General features: G+C 37.2%; 1 protein-coding gene across 1 annotated transcript in view; it reads right to left on the bottom strand.

The window, feature by feature from the left end:
• LOC131160165 (gamma-soluble NSF attachment protein) overlaps window positions 1-26,194 on the bottom strand; it is a 72,473-nt gene that overhangs the window by 30,246 nt on the left and 16,033 nt on the right. Inside the window, exons 3-7 of the mRNA XM_058115546.1 lie at window positions 26,071-26,155; window positions 25,808-25,966; window positions 15,547-15,684; window positions 11,911-11,989; window positions 2,241-2,320 (exon numbers count right to left, since the gene is read on the bottom strand). Coding sequence (XP_057971529.1) covers window positions 2,241-2,320; window positions 11,911-11,989; window positions 15,547-15,684; window positions 25,808-25,966; window positions 26,071-26,155 — 541 coding nt within the window. The remainder of the gene's footprint in view (window positions 1-2,240; window positions 2,321-11,910; window positions 11,990-15,546; window positions 15,685-25,807; window positions 25,967-26,070; window positions 26,156-26,194) is intronic.

Here is a 26,194-nt window from a genome sequence, read left to right as displayed (position 1 = left end):
TCCGAATTGCATGGTGGAAGTTTAGGATGTCATTTTGGCAGGGATAAAACACTAAATTAAGTAGCTGAAAGGGACTTTTGGCTTTCCATGCACTCAGATGTGTATAAGTATGTTGACCGGCATAGCTCTTGGCAAGTTTTGTAAGGGCAGCAGCAGAATGTAGGTATTTACACTCCTTTACCAATACCTATAGCCCTGTGGGTTGATGTTAGCACATTTTATGCTTGGTTTGCCACGAAAAACTAGCGGTGTTGACCCCATCTTTGTTTTTGTCGATCAGTTTTTAAAGATTGCTCACTTTATCGCATGCAAGAAGACATTGGACACAACCCATGTGGCAACTACTTTCTTTTGAGAAGTGGTTGGATTACATGGAGTATCAGACTGTCAAATCTGATTTGAGACACAAGGTTCCACAGCCGTTTTTCAAATACGTTGTGGAAGTTTATCGGCTACAAAATTTCAGTACAGCAGCGTCTATCACCCTCAAACAGATGGGTAAACTGAATTGGTGAACTTCGATTGGGGAACTTATTGTGGTGCTTTGGAAAGGACAACATTCAGCAGTGGGATTTGATCTTACCACCATCTGAATTTTCTTATAACAGCACCAATAACAGATCTACGGATCATAGTCCTTTTCAAATGGTGTATGCCTGTAAGGTAGAATTCCAAATCAGGTTGTTGATCTTGTGGAAATCTCTAACCACGCAAGGCCTAGTGATGATGCTGTTCCTTATGCTGAAAATTTAAAAGAGTTCCAAGAAAGAGTCAAAAGGAGGCATGAAATTGAGAAACAACTCTACAAGGAAGCTGCAAATCAACATGGGAAATTCAAAGAGTTGGTGACTGGGTGATGCTTTTCCTTTTGAAAAGAGAGATTCCCAGTAGGAGCTTACCACAAGCTGAAAAGTCGAAAGGTTGAACCATGCAAATTTTTGCGCAAATTTGGTGAAAATGCCTATGAAGTTGAACTCCCTCATGGCTTGGGTATATCACCAATCTTTAATGTGGCTGACTTGTACACGTTCCATGGTGATATACAAAGTGTTGAGTGCAAGAAATCTGCCAAAGTCACTTCTAGCAAGGTAAGAAAATTTGAAACCGGCATACATGTGCATAGGGCTGGAATTTATTTCCAATTGGAGGTAAAATGAGCTAGCAGACCTGATTATGGGAGTTCATGGATTAGCAAGTAAGAATTCATGACAAGTGCCAAGCAGCCAGGAAGACAACTCCCACAGAGGTGAGTCCTTCCTAAGAAGGGGGGAATGATGCAATTTTTTGCAAACTTAATAAAATTTTCTGTTTATGTCAAGTGTAGCAATTTATGGTTACTAGGGTTTCTTTTGTAATTTCAGAATTTTGGGGGTTTATTTTGGTCAAATTAGCTTTGAGGATCATTTCGTACTATTCAGGGGTATTTTAGTGTTCATAGTTATTTTTGGTGGGGCTTTAAAAGATAAGTGGTTTTTAAGGGGGTTTATGTGAAAAATTGGGGTTGGCTTCTCTTGGAAGCTTTAGGCCTAGTACAAATAAGTCTTCAGCTAGTTTCCCTGGAAGGTTATCGGCATTTATCTTTGCAACAATTTCTCTACAGAGCTCAGCCCTAGACCATCTAGGGTTTGAAGATTTAAAGCTTGGGTTTTAAGGATTCGACCCTATGGTGCCTATCAATCCATCCATCGCTGTTAAAGGCACAAGACACTAGCAGAAAGCCGCTGTTACCATTCTGAAACACTGCCAAAACAGTTACTAATACAAGGATCAACTAGCTGTTGTGCCAGCAACTGCCTTATTTTCTTGTTGTGCCTGGAAACAGCAGCAGCCTCTTTATTATTTTTAGGTTTCAGCAGTTATTTGAATCAAGCAAGGCTGTTAAAATACTATTCATAAATCTCACCCTTTATTTGTGAATTTCTTCTTCTATTTCTACACCTATTTGCATTATTGTGAAAGTCATGTGACCTAAAATTTCACTTTAATACTTTTAATGTTGACTAAGAAGATTAATATCTTATATTTTCTTAAAGATAAAAAAGAACATGCATGTCTAATGATTTGCATCTTTTCTTAAAGATAGAAAGAACACGCATGTCTAATGATTTGCAATAAAATGCAGTCAGTGGTGTTACGGATGGAAAAACCAAATGCAGTAATACGTTAATATATCACAAAATAAAAGAAAATAATTATGATCCCAGGGATGACATAGGTCAATTAAGAAAATTTGAACTTACAAAGAACAATCATTGTAGCACTTCTCTGCTTCCTTGAAGTCATGTGTATAAAGGTACACAATAATGGCACTTAAATACGCCTATATCCAACAAAGTAATGTTAACAGTACATTTTAGAACACATTATTTAAACATTACAAGTCAAACAAGGGAACCAAGAAACCATATTCCCTAAAGTGGAAAAGATATCAATAACTAAGAAAAAAAGTACGATCTGAAAATTCAACAAATCTACGCAAGGATGCACACCCAATACCAAAAAGATGTGACTAATTCAAGCTACTAAATTTCAGTGATTATTGCACACACAAAAGGGTAGGCTATGGTGGTTCTTTGAAATATCTCTAGGCAAGAAGTGAAATCATAAGATGATTTTCAATTTCATATTTAAGAAACTTCTGTCCTAGATAGGACCAAGGGTTGGGATTTGTGTATGACCTTGGCATACAGACTGCAAACATGGACAGAAGAGGCTTAATAATGCAGTCATATTCAACATTAACATCATATAGCCATGATGCAACATACTTTGGTAGAGATTAATAATGATGATGATGATGGTGATGGTGATGGTGATGGCGATGGTGATGGTGATTGTGATGGTGATGGTGATGGGGATGGTGGTGCTTGCAAAAATTAACAAAAATAGCAATAGCATGAACAGCAGCAGTAACAATAACAACAACAACAACAAAACAAAAAGAAATGCCATATAAAGTCTTAAACATTGGAAAGAAACTTATTAAGGTCTTTTAAATACTTGCTGCGGAGTATACTCGCACTAGTGCAAAGTGATTTGTTTGTGACAGGAGTTTGAAACTTGAACTCAATTAGATCCAAAGAAAACTGAAGTGATCCACATTGTATTAAAGAAGTATGAGCCAGGTAGGGTAAGATCATGGTCTTAAATGTCCACAAAATTGTTTCATCTTTCCACCACCCTGGAGATCGAAATGGAAGTCAATGTCCACCTGATGTAGAACAGGAACAGAAACAGAAACAGAGAGAATTATGGAGAGAAATGGAAAGAAGAGAGAAAGAAGAAACAAGAACTGAGGAGAGAATTGATTCCTCAACAGAACCAGAACAGAAACAGAAACAGAAACAGAAGACAGGGAACTAAAGGACAAAGGGAAAGAGGAGAAGAGAAGAAGAAAAAAGAAGGGAAGAGGAAGAAGAAGAAGAGAAGAGGGAGAGGCTACACGAGAGACACGAGGGAAACCAGTGTGAAATACCGTATCCAATTTGAGAACTGTCTAATACAATACAAAAGAAAAGTTCTTATATACCCAAGAATTCAAGATTACAACTAAAAATACTAACTAGAAAACAACACCAAAACACTTTAAATACACAAAATAAATCTAAATTGATTCAACTTTCAAACTTTGCAAAATAACCTGCTTTCTAATTTCATCTCCCAACCCTTTTTTGAACGTAATCACCACTCTTGGTTCCTCACCTAAGAAAACACGGATACATGAGGTCGCTAAATTTAAAAATAGTGATACCAAAAGAAAGTTTCTTGAGATTACACAGTTGGTCAACTGATTGCTCCCCCCCACCCCCCACATAAGAACATGGAACATATTTCTCTCTTAAAACATCTCATTTTAGACCATAAGGTAAACAGGTGATTCTCCAAGATAGCTTTTGCCCCTTCCAACTTTTTTGTGGTCCACCCCTTCCCCAGACCCCGCATAGGCGGGAGCTTTGTGCACCGGGCTGCCCTTTTCTTTTTTTTTATACTCTAGTGACCACACAATCCATACCAACTAAAATAACTCTCTACTTATCCAACCCATCTAAGAAAAAATGAGACATGAACAACCATCAAAATCAGAATGACATCTTGGTTTGTTGAGAATCGCTAATTTTAGGGGGGAACTAGGTATGTGGAATTGACTTGTCAGCTGATGCAAGTCCAAACAAGTACCCAAAATCAATTTTTATGGATTCCAAGTAGTGTAAGTATATGCAACCTTACCAAAAAAGGTCCTTACCTTTTTTATCTTAGGAGATTCTTCAAATATTTCCCTTCAATTTCTCTCTGAAAGCTTTGAATTTGACAAATAATACCATATTGCAACTGAAGGCACATTTCTCACTGGTGGATGCAAATTCTCGTGGGCGGACTGATATTCTCGCCAATAGGAATTCAAAATAATACTAGAAGAGTCCATTTCTTCAAATTCTTGCAATAATCATAAGTATCTCATGAGAAACCCCACAAATACTGCAATTAAGTTAGAATTTGGATGCATATAGTGCTAGATTTTTCACTGCAAAATGCTAATAGACCATTTAAAGTTTCATATCACCCACGCAGCATCAAAATATCATGAAAAATACAAAATATCATGGCCAGAATCAATTTCTGAGACTTCTAAAAGCAGCAAAATGTTGGCAGTGTTTCCAATGCACATCGTGTGGCATGTGCACCGCCGGTGGCGCTCATATGGTGATGGTCTTCCAGCTGGCCCTAAATCAAGGGGTAGTGAATGTTGGTGGTGGCAGCGTGTCAAGATAACTCCAGAAAATGTGGGATTTTAAAGTGGGATCAGCTGGGATAATTTCAGGTGGTGCCACAGAAGCTCTGTGCAGATGGTGATAAAATTTCAGGGGAGGACCTTTTGGTGGTGTTTGTCTTCAATGGTGATGGAGTGTAGTGCACAAAATTGACATCCATGAATGTAATTTCCTGGAAAGTTGCAGTGCTGCAGTTTTTTAGGCTTTTCTGGCAATTTGTGATCCTTGAATGCTTCCATGACTCATAGTTCTGCAACAGTACTTGCAGCAATGGAAATTGAATCAAAATAACAGTAACCTGTTCTGGTTGATGACAACAATGGCAGTGCAGCGGATATGGTTTGAAAGCTGCTTTGATACCGAATTGATGTATGACAGGAACAAAGAGAGAAAGAAGAAGAGAAGAAAGAAGAAAAGAGAGGTGGAAGAAGAAATTAATGCCTGGACAGAGCAGAAACAAAAACAGAGCAGAGGGAATTAAAGGACGGAAAGGGAATGAGAAGAGGAGGAAGAAGGAAGAAGAGGATAATAGGGAGAGGCTGCATGGGAGAGAGAGAGAGAGAGAGAGAGAGGGAAACCAGTCTGAAATTCTGTACTCAAATTGATAACTGTCTAATATTTAACTGACATGTCAATTTAATTTACATAAATTGTCTAATATGCGATTATAGTATTACAAATTTGCAGATAGGAAAAAGCAAATCTAGTTGTAAGTTCTCTGATTTTAGGACAAAACAAGAAACGGAGAGGAATGGCCCTATTCATCTCTCTCTCTCCCCCTCGCGATGCCATTCCTCCCCCCCCCCCCCCCCCCTCTCATGTGTTCACTGAGATGAAGATTGGTCTAGGTTATGATGAGCCAAACAATTCAAATTGAAGGAAAATCCTTCAATCTGTATCTAGACAAGGGCAATGGGAGATCCATCTTTGCTTGTGGTCAAGAAGAATGATGTTTGTAACAGATGGGTAATGTTATCGGAAGTTTCGTGGTTTGTTGAAAGATTGTTGGTTTTTGGTTCGACAGAGAGGAATTTTTTGAGTTTTTGCAAAGGGTATTACAAGCTATTGGCTGTCGATTAGATGGACGAAGGTGGGAAAGTTCCAGGAGTTAGGGTTGGGTTGGAATTGTAGGAGATTTTCTGGGTTCATTCCCAGCGGCGCAAAAGGTGAGGGATGGAGAAGCTTCACAAGTGTTTTCTATGATTTGGCGAATGAGTTACGAAAGATATGCGTGTTATGGTTGCAGATTCCATGTTTCAGATTGTCGAGGCAGGTCGGGCTGGAAGTTAATATAGATGGAGGCGAGGGTTGCAATCATCACGCCCTCTCTGGAGATCGAACTCTAGCGGCCATTAAGGAGGATAGGTGCTATAGATGTGTATTTCAGATGAACAAGGCTGAGCTTCCAAAGTCAGCAGCAGTCGCTGTTAATCTGCCAGAACCAACCATAGCCAACCAATCGTCCAACAGTCAGCAACCTCCGAAGGCTGCAATCTTCATCAACCAGTCGGATTTGCTTGAGAACGTAGATAGGGTTCCAACAGAGAAGTCGTTCATTTCAGAGGCTGATAGGGCTGCGTTCAGGGGGGAGGGAGAGAAGAGAGAATGGGCCAGGAGGTATTACTTTTTTTGGACCTGGCCCAATTAATTGATAAGAAGGGTATTTCATTTTTACATAAACTGGGCAATTTACTTGAGCAAGCCCACGACTTAGGCTTATCTAAGTTGGGGTCTTATGAGGAATTTAAGGTAGATTCTCATTCCTTGGGTTCTATTCAGAAGGTAAGTCTTGAAGGTCAGGATGCTGGACAGGAAAACAAGGAATCAGACAAGTCAAAGCCTGATTGCAAGAATGTGAAGGACCAAATTTCAGTCCTTAGAGCTGAGAAAACGAGCATTGGGAAGGAGGAGACTAAACTTCATGTTCAGATTCCAGCACTCCAAACTTCAAGTCAGGCTGATCAAACTCTGGTACATACACAGATTATTAATAGTTCAGAGCTAGAATTAGACTGTGGTATTAAAAAGAACTGTGTTCAAAAAATGGGGAGGTAAGATGTAAAAATCCAAGAGCCATTATGCGGGAGATTGATGATATCTTGTGTACAAATTTTGAAAGATTTGAAATTAGTAAGGTGTATGCTCGCGGGAAGTTACCTTGTATGGGCACTGAGATGAGGAAGGTGTTCAATGAGAAGAGAGAAAATTCTGGTGTGACGGGGACAGAGAGACTCTAGAGGAGAACTTGGCATAGTGGAAGACTCTCTTAGAAACAAGGAGGTCAGATGCAGCAATTGGGAAAGAAAAGAAAAGGAGGTTAAGAAATGGGGGGATATTTCAGATTCAGAAAGTGTTGGTTTGAGTGAATTTGTCTGTGGTGGGGGGTTATTGTTGGATGAGATTCGGAAGCAATATGAGTATGCTTCTGATTCTTGCGAAGATGTAGGGGATTTATCGTATGTTTATCCTGCCCCGCTGGAAGGTTTGGAAGGAGTGTATATTTTTGACAATGATGGTTCAGTCAACAATTCACAGTGTAAGGATGGAATATTGCCTACTCCTTATGAGGAAATTCCCAAGGAGGATTTAGAAGCTCAAGATCTTTTGGATATGTTGGATTTAAATTTGAGTGATATTGGAGGAAATAAGGTTCGCCTGGATGGTAGCAAAAGTCGTAAATTCAAGGGTCAAAGAGAATAGAAAATTTCAAGAGTTTGGTAAATTATGGTGGGAAGGGTTCGAAAAAGGGTTTTCTTGGTTAATTTTGTCTACTTTCATGGTGTGATCTTCGGTTTTCTTGTTTCTTTTTTTTTTTTTCCCTCCTTTTCTGCCTTTTTGGCAGATTCCTTGTCCCTGCATGCTGTACCTTCTTTTTTCCCTATCTAATATACATTCTTTTATTATCAAAAAAAATTGCAGATATTACAGCTTATACACTACATATGTGTCATTGACGTACTTTTTTTCACAATATTTTAATTCTAAATATTGCATTATTATGTCTACTAACAGTTTCCAATGTTTCACAAGATTAATCCATGCTTTACTACTACTTGCATCATTTTATAAAATTAAAATCAGAATTGATGTCAACAACAAAATTCCCATATTTTTGAAGCCTCAAAATTTTACCTGAAACCAAAATTAGAACCTTACATAAGATGCTGCTCAACTGATGTGTCTGTTCTGGTACATTTTTTTACAAATTTGTCTATTTAATTATATCATTTATGAACATATGCATGTCATATATATTGAAACAGAAGAAATATTATTAAGAAATAAAGTACAAAGAAGGAGAATAAGGAATCTTGCTAAGAAAATCAGATAAACTAAAAAAAAAGCAAACAGACAATATAAAACAGCCAACCAATCACACCGAACATTCTCAGAACACATCCCTTTGAGACAACCTGAAACAACATTAGCCGCCTCTTCTACCCATCACTATTTCAACTTCTAGTTCTGGAGATCCAACCCATTGTGACTTGCAATTGCCCATTGCTTATAATAAAAGTACGCAAACATGTAGGCGGCCCTTAGTTACTTATCATATTGCTCATCATGTTTCAATTCTTCACCTTCCTAGTCCTATGTATTCTTTTGCCTCCTATGTATTATTTTGCCTTACTATTTCCTTTTGTTTCTATTCCTTCCTCACATGTTGAAGCGCTTTCCAACCCTAGGTGGAAGCATGAAATGGATGTAGAAAAGGATGCTTTGACCACTCAAGGGGCATGGGACTTGGTGGATCTCCCTCCTGATAAGGAGTTGGTAAGGCGTCGTTCGGTCTACACAACTAAATATCTTCCTAATGGCTCTATTGAATGACTTAAGGCTCGATTGGTTGCAAAGGGGTACACCCAAACATATGGTATTAATTATTTGTGACCTTCTTTCCTATTGCTCAACTAAACTCTATTCGTATGTTCATCTTGTTGGCAAGTAATTTTGAGAGGCCCTTATTCCAGTTGGATGCGAAGAATGCCTTTTGATATGGAGACTTGCAAGAAGAGGTATACATGGAGCAACCACCTGAGTATGTTGCTCAGGGGGAGGATGGTAAAGTATGTCGGTTGCATAAGTCCAAGGTTGTCAGAATCAAGATCCTACATAGGATTGTTGGAGGGGTCTACAAGATCGGACCATAGTATCAAATCAAGAATCTTAAGATTTTACTTTCGGTGTAAATTAGATATTTAAATTTAATGTATATGGAATTTTACGACAATTCTTAAGACAATAAGCTTAAATAACAAGTAAATCAAGTTAAAAACATAATTTAGGAATGTAGCTCAAGTGGTGAAGCCCTCGTACAACAGGGAGATCAAGGTTCAAATCCTTGCATTCCTATTATATTTGGGAATGTAACTTAATTAAACCAATTTATGATAAAATCATCAAAAATATAATAAGATCATCATCAACAAAATTCCAAAACATCCAATTCGTTTCCATTTGCCACACGACAAAATTCCTAGTTCCCAACTTCCCACACAACACGATTAAAACTCAATACTCAAACCATCCGATTCAAAAGACTTACATACAAACTTAAAAAGGTTCTAATAACAACCAACCAACAAAAAAAAACTAAAAGTCTGCTATCAAGCTAGATCATCAATGTTGGGACAATCTAAGCCATATGCATGAAGATCATCATTAATGTCTTCATCTAGTTCATCATCAATATCATCATCGTGGGCCTCACCATCATCAAATGTATTGGGTGCTATATTTATAGAATGAGTCACAGACTCATGGGTTCATCCAATTCAATATCATCATCATCAACTTCATGAAATTGTATTTCATCTTCCTTTTCTATCCCAAAATCAATATTTGAACCACCTACTCAAGACAATGAACAAATGAAGACAAATTTATGAATTTATAATTTTTTTTATGTCAAAAGGCGTTTAGTTTTAAAAATATATCTATTTACATATAAAGTTTTCTAAACTCACATGCTTCTTTTAAAGTCCTTGTAATGAATTCTCCATCATACCAAGATTCCTCACTTTCATCACCATTGGAGGCTCTCTTACATCCAACCATCTTCCATTGGGTGGAAAGTAGGGCTTTCTCTTTCTGTTATCCATTCATCATCAAATGGGATATCACCAAAACACAAATTGGTACTTTTAGGATCAGCCTCCCTCCAAGCTTGCCTTTCTTTTAGCTTCAAATTGTATATAACAAAACCAAATCACTCATCCTCTTCTGGTGCAAACAATTTTTTCTCTTTGTATGCACCTATACAAATACGCAATACTATTATAAGTTACAAGTTTGCATTTCAAAAGTTTCAAAATATTAAATATTATGTTAATTTTAATGCAAAGAGACTTAGAAAGTTAGTCTTTCACTCTTTCTTACCATCTCAAACGCACTCCAATTTCTCTCGCATCCAAACGAACTACATGTCAAGATTAATATTCATATTGCAAACCTTTTCAACTTAGGACACTCGTCACCATAAGATTCCCACCAATCAGCTGGACATTTTCTACTTTTTGTCATTCTTGTGCGTTTAATGCCAAAGAGTATAACAGCAATCCTAAATTTATCAAGTCGCATATCTATTTTGACTCTTTCTTCAGGACCATGCACCATTCTTTGCATGCAATTGTATAGGCCAATCTTAACTTTCAAATCTACCATAAATTTGGGCTACAATGATAGTCGAGATTCAAAAAGTAGGCCACAGCGTGCAATGGCCTTATGGAGTTGAAGCTCCCATCTCTCATCAATGATGTCCCAACATGTCATATCCTTCCTTCAAGCTCGTGAGCATGGTGGTCTTCTCCTTTTCCCATACTCTAAACCCCTACCTCCACAAACCTCGTTTCAACGAATTCCCATTACTCTACCACCAGCTCACAAAAATCGACTCTAATCACCTCTCATTCCTTCGTTCTTTATATTGTGTTAGGGCTTTGCCAATGATAAATTTGACGCATAATAAGGGTCCCTTATACCTTTAAAGTCAAAAGGAAAGGTGTTCAACCTGAATCACCTAGGTCTTTCAACATTTCGAATCTCGAAAATCACAAGAAGGAATGTGTCTTTCGTCTTGCTGAAGAAGGATGGATTTTTGTGGGCTTTGAGGAAGTTGGGTTTATTACACAAAGGAAATTGAGGCCTTAAGGTGGGTCGAGGGGTCATCAATCTCAGATAAGTGAAAGACTCTGTCAATCTAAAGCTCTACTATCAAACGGAAAGGGCAGATATCTACGTCTGAAGAAGGATAAAATTGGAGGGAGGATTCAGGATGTGTGTATCCCTAAAACGAGAATAGATAACTAGGTGGCGAGCTTTTCCCTCTGCTATGTTGGGCATCGCAATGGTCAAGAACGAACTTGCAGACACGCATAATGTGAAATATCAATATTTCGAATGTGGTTCCACGAACATACAAAGATCAGCGGAGAATGGCGACAACATAAGCCTGTTGTAGAGGCCCTCGACAGGCACCTCTCTTGCCGACATGCTCAGAGTTGCTCCAGTGACAAGGTTAATGGGTGCCGAGCAAAGCATCACCCGTAAATGTAGGGATAAAGGGGGGGTTATTTCCAAAACTATTTCCTGGCTCCATGTGATATGAAGGTGAAGTACATGTGATTTCAAAGTTTAAATCCCCTAGTGGACCTAAACATTTGGGTGATCAAGGGCCTTTAGGCTTTAGCTCAAGAGCCCATTCCAGATGGACTAAAAAAATCTAAGCTTATATGGATTTAAAAAGGAAGGCCTTCTAGTTTAAATGTGGCTGCAGTCTTGCACCGTCTAAATTGAAGACATTTGGAAGAACTGAAGAGGGGTTTATAGGTTTAATGGAGCACAGTGCAACAAACAAAAATGTTGGGCAGAATTCTTAGGCTATTATGAATGGAGAAAGATTAGATGCCAAGTGTCCAATGAATGATGCTTCTTCGAACAATAGGGAGGAAAATAATATCTCAAGTAGGGATTCGCGATCTACCCCAAAATCCTTACTCAGAAAGTAACAAGACTGACGTAATGGTTGAAACAATAAAGCATTTGAAACACATTCAGAAAAATAGTCTAAAAAAAGGGATAAAATTGTAATATATATGGATATGGTTTGAGAGAAAAATTAGCCAAAAAGAAATTTCCCTACCTTGCACTGGGTGTTGGTAGATTTGCTCTTATCAGCAGCTAAACCCCATCTCAATAGAAAGGTTGCAGCATCAGTATACCTACAGGTATTAGAACTGACCAATCAAAAGATAATTAAATACACAAATCAGGGGAATGCACCAAGGTGAATAGAAGGGGCCTAAGGAAACATTTGATGCTGGTGCTCATTAACACTCTGTTACTGAGATGACTAAAACTAGTTTCATTGTAAATTGCGATTTAGCATGCTTGGCTAGAAAATTTGCATCACAAGTGTAGACATTACACTCCTTACAAAACACTACAAATCTTAAAATCTAGAAAATATAATTCTAAAAAATTTCCCTAATAAACATACAAGTGACAATGCAATGCAAAAAAGGCAACCCAAGATGGCTGCAGCAGAAACCACAGTTGTAAGTATCCAAGGCATCGTATTCCCTTATCTAGAAGTGCTTCGCAACAAAAGAACCCAAACAAGGCTCCAGGCTGAATGTAGCATGTATTAAGGCTCCCAGATTGTCCATTTGTTTAGTAAACTTCTTAATTTCAAGGACTATAATGCATGACTACAATGTTGATATGGGGTTTCTCATATTAGAGTCCATGGAAAGTTAGGGCCAATATTTTTTACAGTAAAAATCTCAACCAAAAACTGATGAGTCATTAATTAGAACTGCAGTAGCAGCACGAGATATTGGTAGTCCACAGTCAATTGTCAACTAAGTACAACATGAAAGAGAAAGGGAACAATAAAATTTTAAAAAAAAAAACAAAAACAAATTAAGCAAAATTGAAACCAATGAGATGGCTACATTAATATTGAGGACAGTATAAAGGTCAACTTTATGAAACATCCTATCACCCTTCTAAAGCTTCTTCCATAGAATCGAGGTGGCTACAGAGATTGTCTCCCTCAGAAGGTTTCGCTGCTTATTGTATTCAATTTAAAAGACCAGTGATTGTAGAGTTTAGATTATCAATAGAAAAGATTTTAGCTTTGAATTCATTGGTTATGGGCCATAAGCCTATCTTTCTGTCATACAACTGAGAGCAATGGTGGATTCTCCTCTCTCTATGCAGTGGCTGGCACAACAATTGGAAAGTTTTTGGTATCAGAAAAAGAAAGGAAGGGTAAACATGAGGACGTAAATACTTTTTTCATTGGAAGGTCCTAAGAAGCAAATTGATGAGCAGTTTAAAAATATACTATTGCAGAGGATGTCAGTAACCGTGAGGCAGTAAATACCTTTTTTTTATTGGATCGTCCTAGGAAGCAAATGGACAAGCAGTTTAATGATATTTCATTGCAAGAAGATGAGGATGACAAGAAAAGCTGTGTGAGCCCGATGATGATTTGGAGAGCTTGTGTGAGTTTACAAGGATTTATTGTTGGATTAATTTGAAAGTGGAACAAAGGATAGATGAAGGTTTACTGATTTATTTGCCAGCTAGGCCATGGAGTGAGGCCCTATCCAATATCCTAGTGGATTCAACTTTCAAGTGAATGTTTCTTATGTGGGCAGCATGTGGAAGGAGATGAAGTATCCAGAAGGTCCTCTGAAGAAGCACAGGTTAGCATCTGCCATTTGAAAATGACAAATAACCAAAATTAGAAAATTTAGTTCAGGAGAGAGCTTCATCTATTGTTCCTCTGGTGAAATCTCCCTGTTGAAATTATCAATCAGTCTGCCCCAGTACGAGAGGAAGGTATGGCTGTCAATGAGCCGATCACAGAGGATTAAAAGGATCCCACATCCTAAAAAGGTATATTACCCATTCCTAAATTAATTCTACTTTTAATCCTTTGTGCCAAAAGGAAACATCTTGTGAGGGATGGGTTACTACCATTAATTCACTGGGGGGATGAGAAATACAATTTTGATCCACAAAATTTTTTTGAGGGGATGAGAATTAAGTCGGTGAGCCCTCTAGGAAAAGAGTTGAAAAGGGTTGTTTCTCCTAAGACATATGATGGGGATTGAATAAGTTAGCCACATCTGTGAACTATGGAGGGATATGGGAAGAGGCAAGGGGAATAAAGTGGTTATGAGGATAATTAGTTGGATGCTAGGGATCTAGGGGAAGTGATGAAGAGGGGGCTTATTAAGAAAATTTTGAATAGGAGTTCCCCAGAAATTGTTTCTACTCCAGAAACTAAACTTGAGAGAGTGGATGGGGGTGATTTGTAGTACTTGAGAGAGGGTAGGTGTAAGGAACGAGAGGTTCTTCCTTCTCAGTGAGTGACCGGGGAATTCTTAGGTTTTTGGATACTCATTCAACAGCTAAATTAGTCTTGTGGGGTTTTTCTTCTTCTCGGTTTTAATGGAAGTGGAAGGCAGGGGAAAGTGGTGGTTTTCCTTATAAGATAAAGACTTTTATTTTTGTAATCGTTCTTAATATATCAGTTGCAGAGCAGGAGGCCTTTGAGGGCATTATCTCTGGATGTTTGTATCTTGTTTTTGGATTGCTAAGAATATGCATCTCATCCCTTTTGGCATTACTCTTCCACTTGGAGAATTTGGTATAAGTTGTTTGGCTTGTTGGGAGAAAGATGTGTTTCTCTGGGTTCAGGGGAGGATTTTCTGAGTATTTCATCTACAGGCCTTGGCAAGAGCGAAGATGGTTCAGTTTCGTGGATATGCGGGACCTGCAGTTATGAAGAAATAGGGATGGAAAGGACTGCACACATGTTTACAGGGAAGAAGGTTACTTGTCCTTTTGAAAAGGATTCATGAAGACTTCTCTTTGGTCCTTTGCAGCACATTTCAAGAGATTTCTTTTTCAGATCTTCAGTGATATTGGAAGGCGGTCGTATTTTGATAGTAGGTTCTCCCTTGTTGTTTTCTTTTTCCTCAGATGATGCCTAAATCTCTTTTTTTACACTCTTCCATCTTTAATGAAAGCTTCTTTTTCTATTAAAAAAAAAAATAGCCTTACTCTTTTAACATTTCTTGAATATAGTCTTGAAAAGATAGGAGCGATCAAATTACTGATAATGGCACTAGAAGAGGGAGGGACAGACCTAAAATAACCTGGAATGAGGTGGAGTTAGTCAAAGAAAATGCCCTTGACCGAGCAGAAAAAGATTCATATAGCCGACCCCATTTAGTGGGACTTAAGGCTTGTTATTATTGTTGTAGTCTTGGTAATTTTTTATAACGGAAAGCAAAGTTGTAGCCAGATACTCCAGGAGACTAGAACCATGGGCCCACACTTCTCAAGACTGTTGTCCCAGCTCTCCGCACTGGTCTACAGGCCCCCAGGTGAAAAAGCTTTCAAGGATCTACAATTTGGAAGATTGTGATTCAAAAAAATGAAACAAAATATATTTTCTTTAAATGGGCTCTCCACTTGAAAAGCAGACCTCTGCAGTTTCAGATATTTAATAGTCACAAGAACTAAATGAAAAGCCATTTATTTGATTAGTTAAGACTCAGCCCAACAGCATTTATTTTCACAAACCATCACCAGAAGATGAAATTTGCACACTAGAGGACAACACAAGGGCAAAATTTATATCTTCAATTATGAGCATACACAATTTTTGTCCATGTAAAACTAATGCTAAAACCATAGCACGTAGGATTTGCAAACAAGGAGAAAAAAGACAAGAAGAAAATACAGAAGTCCATACTTCTCATGCTTTATATAAACATTTGTAGCAGCACGATATAGATCGAAGGCCATTTGTTCCTTGTCATCCTCTTCAAGAAGAGCTATAGCATCCATGTACATTTGAATAGCATCATCCGGGACAGCATCTTCCAAAGCACTACAACCAAAATGTATTCAGTTAATTTTTTAGATCAAAAATGAAGACTTTATTAAGAAGAATAAGAAGAAGTACAACAAGAAGCATAAGTAATACTCCTTAAAAGATTAAAAAAAAAATTAAAATAAATTAAAACAGCACAGCCAACCAATCATGCTGCAAATAAGAAAATGAAAATCCATTGAAACACCCAGCTGCAAAAGCTCACAAGGAGGGCAAATACTGAATCCTATCCCAAAGCATGTCCAAAGGAATCTTCCTCCCCGCAAAAATATGAGCATTCCATTCCAACCAAAATCCCCCAAAAAACTGCAAAAATTGCACACCTCCACAAGGCCTAAGCATCCTTACCCCTTCCAAATTTTATTCAGTTAATTATCCAAATATATTCTAAAATTAAACTACACTAGGCCTATGAATACAAAATAGCCTCTCAAAGTTTTAGGGCAATTACAAAACTTCATGAACTTTAAAGAACTAAAAAGTTTCTTCAAAATCAAGGCTTTTATTTGGTTTGTTGTTCTTGTTAGCTAACACCACTCATTGATTGCGAAATAAGAGACCTTCAAAGGCACTTCCTCCTAACGTCAATTTTTTATGTCTTTCTTCAAAATCAAGGCTTTTATTTGGTTGGTTGTTATTGTTAGCTAACACCAACTATTGGATGCGAAATAGAGAAAGTTGGTTTGTCCAGAGTCGGCAGAGGATTTGTTGATCATCTCTTTCTGGTTTCGGGAGAACAAAGGAAGCAAATGCTTTGTAGAGTCGTCTTTTTTGCTTCATTGCGGATTGCTACATCCATTTACTTTGGGAGTGTGGGGTTTTGTGATATACAGCAAGATTGATCGGCTCTGTTAGGTGAATTTTGTCTTCTATTTCATGTTTGTTAACTTATTGCTTGATCTGTTTCTTTTATTTTTCTTTTTCTTTTTTTTTCTTTTTTGTTTAGGAAGATTTATTATCCTCCATGTAAATTCTTTCTTTTCTTAAAAGAGTTTATTTTTCTATCAAAAAATATATTAATATTTTTATTTTAATATTTTTTATAACATAGACATATTATTTGCATATAAGAAAATATGCATTGTAATTGATTAACCATTATTTAAAATTTTATGATTGTGATAGAATACAAAACGATGCAAACAGCATTTCCATAAGAAAGCTGTGTTTTTTTTTCGGATAATAAAAGAAGACGTATTAAGAAAGAAGAGAGATTACAACCTAAGTGAGGGCAATAAATCCTCAAAAAGAATAAAAAATTAAAAAATAAAAATAAAAATTGGACATCTTATCAATCAGTAGTTAAGCTTCGAAATTCTTCCTAGTAATCTCCTCCACATGAGTGGCCATATTTCCATCCTCACACAGTTGCTTTTTATTCATTCCATCCTCAATAAAGGATATACCCTCCAATCCTTCCATTGGAGATTGTAGCACATATGATACGATATAACCCCTAGTGAATCAGATAAATCAAAACCTTATCCACAATGTTCCCAAAACTCATCCAAAAACAACCCCCCATCACAATCAAACTCACTAACAACTTCACTGTCATTATCCGAGATATCCCCCTGTTTTTTCTTCTTCTTACCTTCGCTAACCCTCTCAACTGTAGCACCCTTCTGAAAAATCCTTGTGATTGTCCCATCAGAATAATCTTGCTTCTCTTCAAGTATTTTTCTTGTTTGAACACCCATCTGTACTGCCTTCTGACAAGCATAAACCATCTGGCCCATAAACTTATCAGAATTGGTTCCCTTACTAATAGAGTTTTTAACAAAAATATCCATTTTACCCTGCATGTCATCCACACAAGCTTCTTGGTCCTTACTCCGTAGTAAAACCCCCCCTTCAACAGTCAGTACTGGAGGCTCACTGGTTGTTCTGTCCTCATGGCAGTCCCTCGCGCACTAAAGGTACAGAAACATCAGTCAGACTACATGAGTTATCTGAACCATCTGGCTTTTGCAGATCCTTGCCAATGATGAGGAAGTAACTGGATTGAAATCTTTTACCTGTGACGGGGAAATAACGGACTGCTCTTTCTCAAACTGAGGAACAGCCATAGGAGGGTTCCACAGCTATTCACTACCATTATGTGGTTTTTAAGCCTGTACATACCACCTCTTGTACAATAACAGATCAAATTTTGGCTCCAACATCTTGCAAAGTCGGGGATGGATACTAGGCCAGCTTTGGAGAAGGTAATTCAACTGCATCAATGCACTAACCATCAAAATCATTAAGTGGATTTTGGGCCTGATTGCTAATGAAAACATCTTGCAAAGCCTGATATGGATATTGAGCCTCCCATGAAGAAGGTAATTTGACCGAAACCATAGGCTGCCCATAAAAATTATTCAGACCTAGCCCATTAGTACCGAAATCTGACCCAAGTGCAGAGTAACATTAATAATACCCAGCCCACCTCACTCCAAGCCCCCTCTGGAGGTTGGAAAGCTTCTTCATACCCACCACTGACTCCAAAACTGCAACAAATCTATGCCTGCTCTTCCCTCTCAAACCTCCTGGGGTGAGGATAGAGTTCCTATAGCATTCATGCACACTCCCAATTACAAAAATTTCCTTCACAGTTCGCTTCAATCACCACCAACATTTAGTTCTACCAAATTTTTTGTGACAAGTAGCACTCTGGTCTATAGAAGATCAAAAACAAATGGCACACCCATCTTGCAGCCAATACAGTGATCCTAATCCACTGACTCGTAAGTCAGGATCTTTCCTCCAAATGAACAAAACTTACTTCGCCAACCTTTTCCAAATGCAGATCAAAATTCTATTTTTCAATCTGCACAGACTAGAGGATGTTCTTCTCCATACCTACCTACAATCAGATCCATGGAAAAGGAAGAGAAAGGAACAAGTGAGAAAGCAAGAGCAAGAGAGACAGTTTTCCCAAAGCTAAAGAAGTTGTCTTATATAATAGTTTCATAAATAACAATGAAGAAAAATTCAATTGTAAGTACTTTTATTCTTACTTTATTTTCTATTATGTTTTACTTTATAATTTTATGTTTCCCAATCTAATACATTAACATATAAAAAAAGCACATCTAATGTTTGAGTTAATCAATTTAACCTTTTGACCAATTCCCTTGCATGGCCTGGGATACTAATCTAGTATAGCATAAAAACTTTACTTTAATAGTATCATAAGTAATTTAGAAATATAAAACCACATGTGACATCACAAAACAAGTAAAGCTACAACATATAAAGGTTGTTAATGGTTATTTTGGTCTACTAGCATTATTAGTGTGTTAGTGTTAACTTAGTAAGTGTAAGGGACCGGGTATTATGGACATTGGTATGTACTTGAGATATACTGTAAATAAAGGGAGAAGAAACCTATCGTTGTGATTAGGCCTTTCAATTCACCAAATACTTCAACATGGTATCAAACCAAGATCCAACCTAAAACTAAGCCTCATAGCCACCACCAAAACCAAACCCTAAAACTCAAACCTGCTGTTGTAGAATATCATATGCAGCACCAAAGACCCGAAGGAAGTCCACAAATTGCCAGAAAAAGCACCACCATGACCCCAAAAAAAAAAAAAATGCTACTATCCTTTCAGAAACTCAAGGGAACACTTCATATTTTGTAGAAACAACCACATCACTCTCCACAGAACTTGATGATCTTCTCTGCCAAATTTTACTGCTGGAGGACCCCTCATGTGCTGCACGTACCAATTAGAAGCCGGCAGCTCTGACTCCACACCTGCTGGTGCAGGAGAGTTTTTGCAGCAATATTTTTGCTCCAATTTCTTCCAAAATGCCCTAAATACTACCATACATCATAACAGAAAGCTATTGGTAGTGTATTTTGTTCACTTGTAGCACATTGCGGTTGTTTGATACCATTAGGATCATGTGTTGGTTTCTTGGGGATGTGTGTTGGCTTCTTGGTGTTGAAGTAGTCTTATGCTAATTGATTCAAGACTCATTCGTGGTGGTCACTTGGTTCATGGCTGTTCCGGCTTAACCATGTAGTCATTGGTCTAAGTTCGTGAGTATTGGGATGGATTCCTTGAATCCTAAGAGTATGTTTTGGTCATCATTACCACAGATAACAACCAAGAATCCAGATGGAAAGAATTTTGCATAATGGTCTAAGGTTGTCAAGATCTATTTGACAGGCCTACGCGAATCAAACACTTGTTTCAATTCGGACCTAGCACAACAAAAGGAAAAAGTGTGGATTCAAGAAGATGCATTGATTGTCTCCATATTATGGAACTCAACGGAACACCAGATTGCACTAATGTGCATGCATCTGGATGCATGCAAGGAGATTTGGGATTATGTCAAGCTCTTGTATTGCAATAACATTACACATATATGCAATCTATCCCTGAAATAATTTCAATTACAATAGGGAGATAGGAGTGTCATGGAGTACTTTGCAGAAATGAAGTGTATCCATGAGGAGCTTAAAATTGTGCAACCCATAACTGCCAATGTTCATGAGATGCAAAACTAAAGCGAGCAGAAGATAGCAATTTAGGTTATAGCGAGTTTGAAACATGAGTTTAAGGCAGTCCTATCGGATGCTTGGTAACATAATTGTCAAATCGAGATTTGAATCATGAATCAAAATTACAATTTTGGGAATTGAGAATCGAGAACCGAATCGAATAGTAAGATTCAATATATTTCCACACTCAATTCAAAATGACATGCATATATTGATATACAAACAAGAAGACAAATGCTATAGTACATTTAAATTTTGAAAATAAAAAAACCACATTTCATGCGTATGCTTTCCCTAAGAAAATGAAAACTAAGAGAAAGGGTCCAGAAATATTAATAAAAAAATGAACTTTATGTTGTTTAAGGGAAAGAATCAAGCAAAAATAATATTAAAAAAAATGAACTTTTAGTGTTTATCAACAATTAAAAGAAATAATATTTCATGCATATTCTTTCACATACTAAATAGAAAAAAAATGATAATAACTTAAAAACTACCACAAAAACCAACACTTGAATCTTAACAACACAATGAAACATGAGTACCACCTCAGCTAGTGAGTGTTCTTTCCCTTCTTCATAATAGCAAAATAGCGTTCTCCTAGAGTGAAGAATGGTTTTGTGAAGGCAACATAAGATATGAAGTTCTATTTCTTCTCTTTTTTAGCACAAAACTAACATAGACAAGGAATGGAAAGTAGCTGTGTAAAAACAAAAGCAAGAAAAAAGAAAGAAATGTTGTTTTGGGGGTGTTAAACTAGTCGAGTTTGTCAGGATATGATAGATCAAGAATCGTTTGAATTGATAGGTTAGGACCGATTTGTTAGATTCATGAGGCGATTCCATAAATTCGACAACGATTCGGTAGTTTTTAGACTCACTAGTAAGATTTGAATCAACTTGGTGTGAAGTTGATATGAATCATATGAACCAAATCAAGAATTGTAAGATTCTGACAACCATGCTTGGTAATGCAAAGTTGTCATCCTACCGATGTTTATTCTTGCGTACTTCGTGCTTCCTCCAGCACACATTCCCTAGACCTTGCATCTAGTGTTTCAACCGCTCTAGGGTGATTCTAATTTTCAACTAAGCAACCGTAGAAGTTCTCAACCTAGTTCAAGTGGCCATAGTGGAAAAATGGGCAAGGTAGAGACCCTCCTCGCAAGTGCACTCATTGTGGACAAGGAGGTCATACAATTGAGCAACGTTGGGATCTCCACAGTAAACCTCCTAGCGCCACTAATGCAGCCTCCATTTATTCCACACTTTCAGGATAAAGCAGGGAGCAGCGTACTCTATCCATGTTAGACGTAGCATATTTTAAATTCCAACAATATCAAGCAATGCAGCAAGCTTCATTTCCCATTGCATCTCTTGCTCAAACATGTAACCCCATAGTTTCCTTGCCATCTAGTACTTCTTGTCCTAGTCCATGGATTATAGATTCAGCTGCCACTAATCATATCATAGGTATACACATTTTTTTCTCAACTCTCCAATATCATAAAAACTTGCATCACATTACTCTTGCTAATGGGTCCACCATTACCATTAAGAGAATAGGACTATAACTCCCACTTCCTTTATTTCTCTTCCTTTGATTTTGTATATTACCATGTTCCCTTTCAACTAGCAAGATTACAAATTTCGTGAATTGTTCAATAACATTCTTGCCTGATTTTGTGGTCATTCAAAATTTGAAGACAAGACAATTGGCAAAGGGCATGAATTATGAAACTGGTGGACTTTACCACTTTGAGCTGCTATCTCCTTCTGTTGCCTACACTATTGCTACCACACCACTCCAAATCCATCGTCACCTCAATTATCCTCCATTGGAAAAAATGAGAAAATAAAACTACTATTTCCATCATTGAGTCCTGTGTCTAAACTTGAATGTGTCTTCTTAGTTAGAAAAGCATCATCATGCTATTTTCCTTCTCGAGTCAATAAATGGGCAACGAGCCCTTTCATGTTAGTCTACTCTAGTCGAATCATGTCCAAGTTGGGTCTCTAATACTTTGAAACCTTTGTTGATGATTATTCAAGGATGACTTGGCTTAATTTAATAAAAGATTGTTCTACATTATTTCATATCTTTTGCGCTTTTTGTTTTGAAATAAAGACTCAATTAGGTTTGCCTATTAAGATACTATACAGTGATAACGCTAAAGAGTATTCCAGTACCCAATTTGAATACTTATATGACTCAACGTGGTATTATTCATCAATCATCCCCAAACTAAAAAAAATAGGGTGGTTGCAGATAGGAAAATAGAGACATCCTTTAAGCCAATCATAAGTCATACCTTACTTTCTCAAATGCATGTTCTTGAAGTGTTTTGGAGTGATCTTACTCACTGCCTACTATCTTATCAAAAGGATCTTATCCTCTTTTCTTGGTGGTAAAATTCTCTACTCCGTTCTCTTCTCTAATTCTCCTATGTTCCCTTTAGCTCCTCGTATATTCGAGTGTGTCCTTTGCTCATCAATTTTCCCCCAAAGTAGATAAGTTGGACCCTCATGCTTTAGAATGTGTCTTTCTAGGTTATTCATGTACTCAAAAGGGATATTGCTGTTACAATCCTACTCTGCATTGGTTTTCTATCACTGCCCATGTAACCATGTTACCTTCTTTGAGTCTACAACATACTATTCTCAATATTTGAGTGCTTCACACCTCAATAAGTCTCTTCCTTTCCCTAATCTTCTATATTCTAGTTTGTTGTCTTTAATTAGTCACGCACCTATGTCTCCACGTGGTTTGAGTCCTTCTCATCATCTCAATCATTCTAATTTGCAAGTGTATTTACAATGATAAATCCAAGGAAGAGAGTCCCCTCCAGCTTCTACTATTACACCTATGGTTTCCTCGTCTGATGACCATATTTCCCATAGTATTGATCCTTCCATTGTTGTCCAGAAAGGTAAACGCACGAGTGCACATCATCCCATCTCCAATTTTGTTTGCTATGACTTCTTGCCACTCTCCTATTATTGTTTTGTTACTACTGAATTCTCTTAGCTCTTCCTAAATCTATTTTTAAAACTTTACTCCACTCTAGGTGGAGGAATGCAATGATTGAAGAGATGAGTGCACTATAAGAAAATGATACTTTGGAATCTTTTTCTCTTCCTCACAAAAAATCTACGATTAGTTGCATTGTCTTAAATTTCCACAAAATTATCTAAACTTCTGTTGAAATTTTTGCTTTTTGTCACCCTCAAAATCGAAATTGTAGTCAATTTGTGTCTTGCATAATTTCCGTCGAACTTTTAATGAACCATCCAAAATTTATTGAAATCTAGAAATTTAAGCCAAACTTGTGGAAAGTATAACTATATAATAATATTTCCTAAGAATTCAAATGTGAGGTCTAGATGCAAAGTGAAATTCCACACTTAATTTATCTTTTTCTTTTATTGAAACAAAACATTATTACAAGGGCTTTTGAAATTACATGAAAAATTAAACTTTCAACAACATTTTATTTTATCAATAATGTCTAAATTATCCTTATTTGTATAATAAATAATATTTAATTAATTTATGAATTTCATTTATATTAACCTAATATGTCTAATACACATTATATTACAACTATTGCGCTTCATAAACCACATTGATGTATTTAATTTGTAATATACTAGTCCTAAAACTTACATTATTATGTCTATTAACCATATCTAAAGTTTTATAAAAGAATTTCGTGCTTTACTACTAATTCAATCATTTTTTCAAATTGAAATTAAAATTGCCATCGAAACCAAAATTTGCATAAAAAATTTTCCAAACTTTTGGAGCTTGAAATTTTAGTCAAAATCAAAATTTAGGACCTTGCTTGGTTGTTGTGGGGTATATGCAATGAGGGTTAACCCTAATAGTTTATGGCTCATCTAAAAGCACATCTTGTTGCTAAGAGATATATTTAGGTGTATGGCCTGGATTATTTCAACATTTTCCCCAATCTCCAAACTTGCTCAGTTGTCACCACTTGTCACTAGCATCTGCATTAGTTAGATGTGAAGAATGTCTTCCTGCATGGTGATCTTGACGAGGAGGCCTATATGGAGCAACCACCTGGGTTTGTTGCTCAAGGGGAGTCAAGTTTAGTGCATCAGCTGAAGAAGTCATTATATAACTTAAAAACATCTCCTAAAGCATGGTTTGGTCGATATTTAATGCGGTAGTACTTCAGCTTGGCCTTGGACGATGTGCAGTAAATCACTCTATGTTTTATCATCATGCTCCATCCAATAAGATTATTCTTATTGTGTATAATGTATATGGATGATATTGTGGCTACGTGATGGTGATCAAGGTATTCCAACCTAAAATACTTTCTATAGACTAAGTTTCAGAGCAAAGATTTGAGACCGTTGAAGTATTTCTTAGGTATAGAAGTATCCAAATCTCATATAGGAATTGTTTTGTCATAAAGGAAGTATCTTCTTGATCTCTTGATAAGACGGGGCTGTTGAGATTCAAACTTGTTGATAAGCCCATGGATCCTAAGAGCAAATTAGTGCTTGATATAGGTGATTTGTTGACTAACTCAGGATGGTACCAAAGACTTGTTGGAAAGTTGAATAATCTCATAGTCACTTGACCAAATATATCTTTTGCAACAAGTATTATAAGTCAGTTTCTAGATTCTTCAAGGACAAGCCATTGGGATGCAGTAATTCACATCTTGAGATGCCTCAAAGGTGCACCTAGGAGAAGTCTCTTATATTGAGATCATGATTACACTTATATACAAGGATACATAGATGCAGATTGCATTGGGTCACCTTCCGACAAAAACTCCACAACTACATAATATATCTTTTTCTGTGGTAATTTGGTTTCCTGCAAGACTAGAAAACAAACAGTAGTGGCTGCTAGGCCAAGTGCTGAGTTAGAGCATAAAAAATATACCAATGTGCTCCTCATGAGATTTTTAGCATGGTCCAAAATATGACAATAGATGATACCAAACTAATGCAGGTCATATGTAAAAATTGGTACCAATTGTTGTCAATCATAAGTCAAATAAAAGAGAATTGATACCAATTAACTTAAAACAAACTCCCCATGCTTGAAAAAATTTTACATATATAAAGTTTGGATCAAAACTATGTAAACTTGTTCAGTTGAAAAGCATATTGGAAAAACTGGGTTTTCAACATTCTCAGTCTATGGAGTTGACCTGTGATAATCAAGCTGCTATTCGTATCACCTCTAACCTCGTCTTCCACGACAGACAAAATACGTTGAAGTTAATTGCCACATTGTACAAGAGAAGCTTGCGCAGAAGCTCATTACAACCACTTGCTAGCTTTTTTAGTACAGCTTGTTAGGGCCCAGTGGGGGGGGGGGGGGGGGATCTATGCTCCAGCATGCGGGGGAGTGTTAATGGTTGTTTTGGTCTTTTAGAATTATTAGGGTGCTAATGCTATGTTAGTAAGTGTGAATTAGTAAGGGTATAATGGTCATAGGCATGCACTTGACATACATTATCAATAGAGGGAGAGACCTATCATAGTGCTTAAGTCTTCCACTTCACCAATTACTTTCAACAAAGGTTAAGAGTCAGAGCCACAAAAACAAAATATAAGTTCAAGTGCCCACCGAGCACCCTTTCCAAGAGCATCTGATGCAGGTTGAGATCTTCCACACATAACATATAACTCAGATGCCCTTCTGTAAAAGTCAGCAACCTCACCCCAGTTCTGAAGTTCCTTTGCTAGAGAGGCAGCAGATTCCATATGCTTAGCAGCATCCCAGGGTCTGGTAAATTTGTAAAGGGATGAAACAGCAATAAAACGACATCTGAAATATCAGATTAAATGATACCCAATAGACAGGCATTAACAGTTTATAAACAAGGATACGAAGAGAGCATCTCTTGTCCTTTTGAAGCCTTCTCAAAAGCTGTCTTCGCTTTTTCATAGTCTTTGGTGAGTCTAAATCCATTTGCTACAGAACAAGAAAACATGCTTTAACAAAAGAATACCA

The sequence above is a fragment of the Malania oleifera genome, chromosome 7 (assembly GCF_029873635.1).
Source record: "Malania oleifera isolate guangnan ecotype guangnan chromosome 7, ASM2987363v1, whole genome shotgun sequence".
In the NCBI taxonomy this organism is placed as follows: domain Eukaryota; kingdom Viridiplantae; phylum Streptophyta; class Magnoliopsida; order Santalales; family Ximeniaceae; genus Malania; species Malania oleifera.
The sequence above is the reverse complement of the archived record's forward strand: the minus strand, read 5'-3'. Positions and strand labels throughout refer to the sequence as shown.